At 38.6% G+C, this 10,296-nt stretch overlaps 1 protein-coding gene across 1 annotated transcript; it reads right to left on the bottom strand.

Moving 5' to 3' along the window:
* Window positions 1–2,453: 2,453 nt before the first annotated feature.
* LOC143858830 (uncharacterized) lies at window positions 2,454–9,765 on the bottom strand. Its single transcript, XM_077369543.1, has 2 exons — window positions 9,289–9,765; window positions 2,454–2,483 (listed from the first exon to the last, which is right to left on the bottom strand). The coding sequence occupies exons 1-2, from the start codon at window positions 9,763–9,765 to the stop codon at window positions 2,454–2,456; spliced, it is 507 nt and encodes a 168-aa protein (XP_077225658.1).
* Between the last annotated feature and the right edge of the window lie 531 nt (window positions 9,766–10,296).

Raw genomic sequence — 10,296 nt, 5'->3', positions numbered from 1 at the left:
ATAAAAGAAACATGTGTCACCTAAGCATAGCTAGGTTATAAGTGACATGCCTAATGGGTGTCTAAGTTCTGATGAACAAACACATGCACGACACACCAAAAAAGTATAAGGTCTGCGCAATAAAGTAAGAAAACACTGCAAAACATAGAAAAATGACTCGATACTATACAACCCTAAGACTCTAATCTATACCTAGGCCCGAGTCTTTAGATGATCTGATGTTCATCCAAAGAAGCCTACGTATCCCCGCCTCCACGAGAATCAAGGCAACGTAGTTCTTCGCACCTATTCTAAGCTATGATGCCTAAGACATCTAGACCTCTATCCTAGACTCGATCTAAAAGACCGGACTAGTTCTTAAAGCTTCTTATGTGATTATTTAAATTCCAATGGATTGTAGATTTTAGGACACCCTATATGCCTTAACTAAATGCAGGTTAGCCCTGAGCTAATGCAGGTGGTTCCTATAATCTATGTGTAGCTAAGCTGTATGCCCTAAGAGAAACAGTAGGATCTATCGCATCTTAGACCTAGTCATCAATTGGCAATGTGGATCGCCAACTGACCGGACGGAGGCGTAAAACTCCTAGCTAGGACTCACTCCTAACTCTAACACAAACAAATAAAACACACAACAAACAAACAACGAACGAGGGAGCAACTCCCGACTCAAAAACTCTCTAACTAGGACAAGCTCCTAACTCTAGAGGAAGATCTTTTCGAAGAAAACAATATTTTGAAAGATTTTTGTAATTTTTGAAAGATTTAAAATGCTTATTTTTAAAGGTTTGGCTGGACTTGGGATGTGGATCCCAAGCTGCACTACGTACCTCGTGGAAGAGGATCAAGCCAACGTAGTTCGGAAACGATTTTCCAAACTACTCCTAAATGACTCAAGATTTTTGAGATTTTTGGATTTTCAGATGTTTTTGTTGTTTTTAAGTGTTTTTGACTCAAAGGGAACAAATCCTATCATCATAAGGGGAGGACAGACTCCCAATATCCCGCAAAGGCTGGACAGCATCCTATGCTTTGCGGGGGAAAAGAACAGAAACACAGCTCTGCAAGGGTTGGACAGCATCCTATACCTTACAAGAACGGATAGAAAAACACAAGATTTGATGAGAGGTTGGATAAAATCCTAACCCCTATGATGATAGGACTGACTCCTGAAAGAAAGACAGACTCTCTAGCTAAGGACAGACTCCTAGGCTAAGGACTGACTCTGAAAATAGGATTCTAAGAAGGAGGTGCTAATGAGACAAAGCCTGTCTCCTAAAAGAAAAAGAGATAAAGAAGGGTGCTAGTGAGACTATCAAGCTAAGATAAAACTCACAAGTAACAAGGAAAAAGAGACCTTGCGCATATTTAGCAAAGGTAAAACATCTAGCCGGGCCGGACAGCTACCTAGCCCTAGGGTGCAACAAATGTGCAACCCAATACCCATAAGGGTAAGGGGTATGATGCCAAGCCGAGTAGGATGTTCTCCCAAAACCAAATGATGCACAAAGATGAGGATGCTAATAGAATGAGACTGGGCAAGTCTCTTAGACATATAGATAGGACAGAGGAAAAAAATGCGAACAAGGAAAAAGAGACCTTGTGCCTATTTGGTTTAAGTAAAACACCCAACCGGGCCGGACAGCTACCTAGCCCTAGGGTGCAACAAATGTGCAACCCAATACCCATAAAGTAAGGGGTATGATGCCAAGCCGAGCAAGGTGTTCTCCCAAAACCAAACAACGCACAAAAAGGAGGGTTTAAGACCTATGAGACTAGAGGTAGTCTTCTAGAGGTTAACTCAGGTTGATTCATTAATGAGACAATGCCTGTCTCCAAAAATTTGGATCTAAAAGACTAGGCAAGTCTTTTGAGAAAATGGAGTGCTACTTGGACTAAGCAAGTCCCCTAAGGATGGGCTTGGGCTAGCGCCTTCATCGCCCTAACCTAAGAGAATGTAGGTATTAAAGTTCAAAAGAATACTAACACAAAGTAAAATCCTATAAATACTTCATTTTCAAAATTAATCTTGAATCATATCATGGACAATGGAGATTGTTATCAAAACATAAGTATATATAATAACCTATTTATCTATAATGCTAAAAAAATATTCTTCTAAAGATACTGATCAAATAACAAGGGTCCATTTTCAAACATTTTGAAGGAATATATTTAATGGGATTCACAGTTCACTACCATATATATGCTCAACACCTCATAGTCTTACGAGTAAAATCCAACTATATCCGACCATTCCTCTCAAAATATGACATGATTAGTATTATGATAGATACAGGTATTCAACTTCCATATTACAGAAATTCCAAAAAACTAAAAATTAGGACGAATAAACTATATACCTGATCATGCTAATTATAAAGAGTAAATTAAAGTATGTCATATACAATCACATCAATGTGGCTGTGTTTTAGGACCAATGATGATCTATATCATTCAGCTATCAAGTCTGGATAGTAACACTGCATCATAATATTACTTATGATATCAGGAATTAATGCATGCAAGGCCATACAAGGCGACAATTACTTCCCAACTCAAAATCACAAATCACGAAGCATATAACCTGTTGGGGCAGCAGACACGCTACAGGACATCAGCCAATAAACTTTTTTTTTTTTTTACTCAGCCAATGATTAAAATACAGAGCATACAACATGCAGGACAACATCTACACATTGCAGAACAGATTTATTGTCTAACAGGGGGCAGATTTTGTGTAAAACATGGCTAGTTGTGAGCTTATATTGTGGACAGAACTATCAGTGAGAACTTGAACAAGTAAAGAATTATATCAGCTGAAACAGGGAAAGATTGAACCAGTGCATAAACTAACAAGATAACAGTGAGTGCTGAGCAACAGTTCTATGCTTTTTTTTTTCAATCCAAATGGAATTACAACCACAGAGTCTATATCATGTAAAAAAAATGTATATAGGACAGATTTGTATAGAATAATGGCTGCAAATATGCAGATTTCAGTGTAGGGCAGAGACAGATTCATGCAAGAGCTGTGATACTTTTATGGACTGATTCTGTTAGGCATTGTTAGGCACAGGCACTGTTATACATTGGACTGGTTTGGTTAGGCACTAGATGTGAGCACTGGTTTAAACAGGTTTGGTGCATTGATTTAAACATAGCAGAAACTGGAAACATGAACAGATTCATGCTTAACAGGAATTACAATTTATGGACAGAATTTGTTAAAATAAGCAGATTTTACATGGACAAATCATACAAAACTGGGCAAACTTTACATGTACAGATTTTATGAAAACTGAATAGATTTATGGCCTAATCATGAGCTGAAAACGTGCAAAGACTTAGAACAAAATTTATAAGAAGAGTTTATGTAAAAACTGGGGCATCAAGATGTGAACAACTGGGGTCAAAATGGACTGATTCAAACCAAGGCTGAAACAATGGCAGATCCAAACAGTGGCTGGTTTAAACAAGTGCTGAAACAATGGCAGAAACAAACAATGGATGATTTAAACAAGTGCTAAAACAGTAGCAGATCCAAACAGTGGATAATTTAAACAAGTGTTGAAATAGTGACAGATTTGTACAAAACCGAAGCAGATTTATGGCAAAACAGATATCAAATTATGGGATGGATTTATGTGTAGAAGACAATGAGCTTAACTATAGATTAGCCTTACACAAAAAAAAAAAAAAACTATACTGAATAATGAACCAATATTGTAAAAAATTGGGATGATCTGTGAACAAAATATGTGCGAACAGGGAACTGATTCATTGAACTAAACTATCACATAATAAACTGATTCAACAAGGGTTAAAACAAGGGCTGTTTTTGGACAGAAAATGGAGGGCATAAATTCATAAAGCATCAGCCATGGTCACTTCCCTATTCAAAGGACCATATAGGGGTTGCTGTCAATCTCAACGAAAGATGGGGACTATATATATTTGAAATGAAAGAGTGTTACAATGATAAATTGAACTGAAAAAACTGTACATGATAATGTTCCAAGTGACAAACACATGAGCTACACTATTAACACAACATATGAGCTGAATTGTAAATGCAACTATACAATAATGAAATGGTAGCTGTCAAATGCCAGAATGAAGTCTACGAATATATTAGCAGAATATGTTTGTGGAAAGTTATGACTCTGAAATGAATGAGCACTTAAAAAAAAATAATTGTGCCTCAACATTCATGACATTACCACACACACATTTGGCAGTTAAGCTCTATCCTATCCATATCTCATAATACATGTTCTAAATCAAAATTTTAACCAAAACAAAATGAAGATTTATTATCTTTGGAAATCAATCTAACAAAAGAATTAGATACCCGGATTATGAAAATAGCAAGAATAATTATTCCGGCATGTATTTGAACACTCAGGTACATGATCAGATTTTCGAAGAACTTAACAAGAAAAATCTTAGAAATTGAACAATCATCTAGTAATTTTTTTTTTATTCATATGTATTGCCAACATTTTCTTCAAAACCTCAAACAATATTTAAGCAATCAAACAGACGAAATCCTTAGATCAAAATATAATTTCTCCTTACTTCTTCAATTGAATACTTTCAATTTTGAAAGAGAAGATTTTTAGCTACTCAAAAATTTATAAGATCTATACAATTCAAAGTAAAATCTGTAAAAATTATCATTCGCACAAGGAAAACATAATACAGCACTCATGAAATCCTTAAAAAAATCTTTTATTTTTCCTTAAGTAAGATAATCTAAAGCCCAATCTAACAAGTCTCATTTGCACATCTGAATTTTCAAACAAAATTTTAAGAGAAAAAACCGAGACAAGTATGTAAATCACTTACCTGTAATGTCTTTTGAACTTTCTGTAGATATACCAAAGACAAAAGCTGCCCGCTCTATTTACACTATCAAAAGATAAGTGAAGATCCGGCAAAATTATATGAGGACGAACTTGAGTCTCCTCCGATCTGTTAAGAATGATCTTTTAGGGCTAGAAACAGAGGAAATAAGGTTTAGAAGCAAGAGAAAAGAATAGGATTCAGTTGGAGTTTGGATCGGAGAGGTATAGGAGAAGGATCGAAGCAATGACGATTGTGGCCGGAGATCCGAGGGATCAGATCGGAGAAGAAAGTAGATAAACTAGGGTTTGGATTTGGGGAAAATGAGATCTAGTTTCTCTCTCTAAAAAATCGCAGAGCTTCTCTCTCTTAAAAAAAATTAGCCAAAACCTAAATCCCCTAAAAATGAGAGCTTAAGCTCTTATTTATAGAAATTTGAGCAGTTGATATCGGCACTCCCATTTGATAAGCGCACACATGCGCGATCCCAAATGGCTAATTCACCCCCCCATTATTTGATAAATGCACTAACTTGGCTTGTCTTTTTCGAATTTTCTTGGCGGATTTTTCTAAAATTTTGCCATGACATTTCTGAGGTCCTAAGGCTTCTAAAAATGTATTCATGGGCACCTAGGGTCTTTGGATAACTGGAATTTTCCCTAAATACAAGGTTTTTAGGGTAAAATGAAGATCCTGGTGGGCCACCCCCTATTTACACTACACACACCCTCTCAGCCCGATTGCTGGGCAAACGAGTCCCGATCTCGATGAAATTTTGCAGAGATTAAAATAAGGCCTTAATCAGGCTTAGAGCGAAGTTTGGGACCCTAATGCTAAGATTCGGATGGATTTGGCACGGGCTGGGAAGATTTAGGGCTTAGTCAAAATGGGGTGTCTACAGATGCCCCTCTTTGGCAGAGCGTGCTTGTCGCGCGAATGTCAAAGCTGAACAGACGTCACATTTTGACTAGCCCCAAAATTGATTTAGAGAACAAGATGGAGAAAATGATTTGGTGAAGGTTGGATTATTAGAGGATTGGTTTGTTAGGAATGTTGGTTTTCTGCTCAGAGGCGGATGGTTTTATGCTCAGAGGCAAATGGTTTATGCACGGAGGTTGAAAAGTTTTAGCTTAGATGCTAGGGAATTTTAGCTCGGAGGCCTGAGTTTTTGCACAGAGGCTTGTTTCTATGTTCAAAATCATGTTTTTATGCTCAGAGGCGAGGATTTATGCTTGGAAGCAAGGATTTATGCTTGGAGGCCAAAATTTATACTTAGAAACAAAGTTTTATGCTCAGAGGCAAGGATTTATGCTCGGAGGCAGGGAATTTATACTTAGAAACAAAGTTTTATGCTCAGAGGCAAGGATTTATGCTCGGAGGCAGGGAATTTATGCTCGGAGGCAAAGATTTATGCTCGGAGGCAGGGTTTTATGCTCGGAGGCAAGGATTTATGCTCGGAGGCAATGGGTTTATGCTCGGAGGCAGAGAATTTATGCTCGGAGGCAGGGAATTATGCTCGGAGGCAATGGGTTTATGCACAGATGCAGATGATTTAATTTGAATGCTTGGTTTATTTATATTTTATGGATAGAAACTCCACTGGGGATTATGAGATAGATTTTCAATAAGATGATAAGAAAGACTCTCAGAGGAATTTGACCAAAAACTCTACTGAAGCTCTTCTTATCTTCATTTAATGAAATTAATTATCTCAATTATCAAAGTTCACTTGATATCTTTTATAACCTGAACAGGTTATAAAAGATGCCCCTAGTACGAATTTACTTCCATGACAAATTCATAGGAGAACAAACATAGGGAACATTGTAGCAAAGGCTTTCATTTCCTGAATTTTTGAAGTTACAAATCTTTTCAAATACAACAGACTGAATCTGATAATTTTCTTCTCTTTCTGTCCGCTGCCAATACTTCGAATGGTCTGAGTACTATCCTTCTGAACTCTGTTCTGCTCTGCATCATTTTCAAGGATCCACAACTTCATCACTTTTCTACCACTCCAACCTTGGAGAGACATTGACCACACAGGACTCCCCACACAAGACCTTGGAGTTTAATCTTGACTTTGACAAGGACTGAACTGTGGCTAACAACAAAGGAGGACTTCGACCATGACTTGGATTCTAAGAGAAACTGAATCTGCTTTTCAGCCTGATAAGTATTTTAAAATGGTATAGTCTACCACTTCTTAGAATCTTTCAAAAATCGTATTTAAAGGTGTTTCATTCCTCTTTTCAGGTTTTCCGTCATGGTTATTATCCCTTTGGTTTGCTTAGTCTTAACTCCTTAGCTTATAGAGTGTCAGAAGAATCGCTACTGGCGCTTACTCAGACTTCAGAGTAATGCCTCAGAAGAAATAAAAGTCTTGCCGGCATTCAGAGGTTTTGTCCTTTTGAAGTCACTGCCATGACCAAATCACCTTTTCGGGTTTTTGATTTGGCGGACCGCCTGCCTTATATTTTGCCTGGACTGTCTGCCCTTGCAGATTTTCCATCCAGCAGGCTTTGCACCTTGATTTTTGCCTAAGCCGCCCTTTCGGGTTTTCAACTTAGCAGGTGAATGACCCTAATTTTTGCCTAGACCGCCCTTTCGGTTTTTCAGTCTAGCGGGTCTAAGACTCCATCAGTTTTTCTTTCTTTCTGTTTCTCTACAAACCTGGACCTAAAATATACCAGAAGGACTTTTAGGTAGGCTTGGGTTCAAACAGGTTAAACTTTTGGTTTGTTTTATGTATTTAACCGAATCTGGCCCTCCAGACTGCCTACGTATCCCCAAAGAAAATGGGAATCAGGTCCGCGTAGTTCGCCCATTTTTGGGGTTTCAAGGATTTTTTTGTTTTGTTCTTTCTTTCATATTTTCAAGGATTTGAAAGATTTGAAGGATTTGAAAATTTTGACCGAACCCGAATTAATCAGGTGGCCTACGTATCCTGTAGAAAGGAATCAGGTCAGAACGTAGTTCAAGCTTACTATCTTTTATGACGCAAGTCATAAAAGATGCCCCTGGTTTGTGTTTGTCAAGAAAAAGGGATTTTTTTTTTTGTTATAGGCCCAAAGGGTTTGCAAACGGTATTTTGACTTTTGGGTTATTAGCTTTTGGCTCTGGTCGATCAAGGATGGCCTCCTTGTGTATTTAAGCATAATACTTTTTTAGTTGGTCCAGGTTTGTAGGTTCTGTTAATTTTTCTCCATTTTCATTGAGGAGTCTTACGGCTTTTCCAGGCAGGACTTCATCAACAATGTAAGGACCAGACCAGTTTGGCCTAAATTTTCCTCTGGGATCGAACACCGGTGCTCGATAAGATTTCAAGACGAGATCTCCTGGTTTCAGGTCTCGAACCTTGACTTTCTTATTGAATGCCCTTTCAATTCTTCTCTGATACCCTTGGATGTGGTATAAGGCTCTGAGCCTCTTTTCATCAATCATCTGCAATTCATCATGTCCGGCTTTGGCCCACTCAGACTCTGGCAGATTCGCTTCCATCATAACTCTTAAAGACGGGATTCTCACTTCAACAGGGAGGACTGCTTCCATTCCGTAAACTAGAGAGTACGGAGTTACACCTGTAGAGGATCTGATCGACGTCCTGTAAGCCCACAAAGCATACGGGAGTTTATTCGACCAATCCTTATAAGTTTCTGTCATTTTGCTAATAATAACCTTGATGTTCTTATTAGCTGCCTCTACAGCACCATTTGTCTGCGGTCTGTAAGGAGATGACTTATGATGCTTGATTTTAAATTCTTCGCACAGGTGCACTACCTCTTTCTTGAAGTGAGATCCATTGTCAGAAATCAACTCATGAGGTACTCCATATCTGCAAATGATGTTTGCACGGATGAACTTCGCAACTGTATTGGAAGTTATGGAAGCATATGAAGCAGCTTCTATCCACTTCGTGAAATAGTCAATGGCCACCAAGATGTACTCGTGCCCACTTGACGACTTAGGATAGACTTTGCCAATGATATCAATCCCCCATACTGAAAATGGCCATGGCGAGGTCATAGAATGCAGCTCTGACGGAGGCACATGAATAAGATTCGCATAGACTTGGCATTTATGACATTTCTTCACAAATGCGAAACAATCTGTTTCCATTGAGGGCCAATAGAAACCGAGTCTAAGGATCTTCCTTGATAGCATTTTACCATTCATGTGAGGACCACAAACACCTTCATGTGTTTGTTCTATGAGCTCTGCAGCCTGATCTTCATCAACACACAGAAGCTGAATACCGTCAAAGGATCTTCTGTACAATTCTTCACCACAAATGATGAAGTTAGCGGCGAATCTCTGAAGAGTTTTTCTCTCTTTGCTGGAAGCTTCAGGGGGATGGCCATTGCCTGAAATGAGATTTCGGATATCAGTATACCACGGTTTTCCATCTGGACATCGCGCTGATATTTCAATGGCATTTACATGCGCTGGAGCCCATTGCGACCTCACAGCTAAAGGCTGGACCTCCATTGTCTCAGAAATATCCAACATCGAGGCTAAGGTAGCCAAGGCGTCTGCAAAATGATTTTTGGTTCTCGACAGATGGGTAAATGTGATACTCTTGAATTTCTTGGCCAGAGATTCGAGATAAAAATTATACGGGATCAATTTTGATTCTCTTGTCTTCCAATTACCATTGGTTTGACAAATTATCAGAATTGAATCTCCAAATACATCAATCTCTTGGACTTTCAAAATTAAAGCTGCCTCAAGTCCTGCGATACAAGCTTCGTACTCTGCCATGTTATTTGTACATTCGAATTGTAACTTGATGGATATTGGGATGTATTCTTTCTTGGGAGATACAAGCACTGCTCCTATTCCTTGTCCTCGATTGTTAACGGCTCCATCAAAGTACATTGTCCATCTAGTACTTGGAATTTCTTCTTCAAGTTCCATGATCTCTTCATCAGGAAATTCAGCCTTCAGAAAAGCATTCTCCTCAACAGGAGCATCAGCTAGCTGCTCAGCAATAACCCGTCCTTTGACGGATTTCTGAGTGACGTATGTGATGTCAAACTCAGATAACAATAGCAACCACCTTGCAGTTCTTCCTGTAAGGGCGGGCTTCTCGAATAAGTACTTCAACGGATCCATCCGTGAAAGCAAAAATACCTTATTCGATAAGAGATAATGTCTAAGCCTTTGAGTCGCCCAGACTAATGCTAGACAAGTCTTTTCCAAGATAGTGTACTTTATCTCGTACTCTAGCATTTTCTTACTGATGTAGTAGATAGGCTTCTCCTTCTTAGATCTTACATCTTGCTGAGCAAGCATACAACCCATTGCTGTATCTGTGATGGACAAATACATCAACAATGGTTGACCAGGAATGACTGGGGATAAGACAGGAGGCAAAGACAAACACTGCTTGACCTTTTCAAATGCTTCCTGACATTCTTCATTCCATTTCTTGGAGGAATTCTTTTT

This window comes from Tasmannia lanceolata, unplaced genomic scaffold (assembly GCF_043159265.1).
Source record: "Tasmannia lanceolata isolate RefF3 unplaced genomic scaffold, GAP_Taslan_0.1 ptg000026l, whole genome shotgun sequence".
Lineage (NCBI taxonomy): Eukaryota > Viridiplantae > Streptophyta > Magnoliopsida > Canellales > Winteraceae > Tasmannia > Tasmannia lanceolata.
Note: the sequence above shows the minus strand (reverse complement) of the source record. Positions and strands in the feature narration are given on the sequence as shown.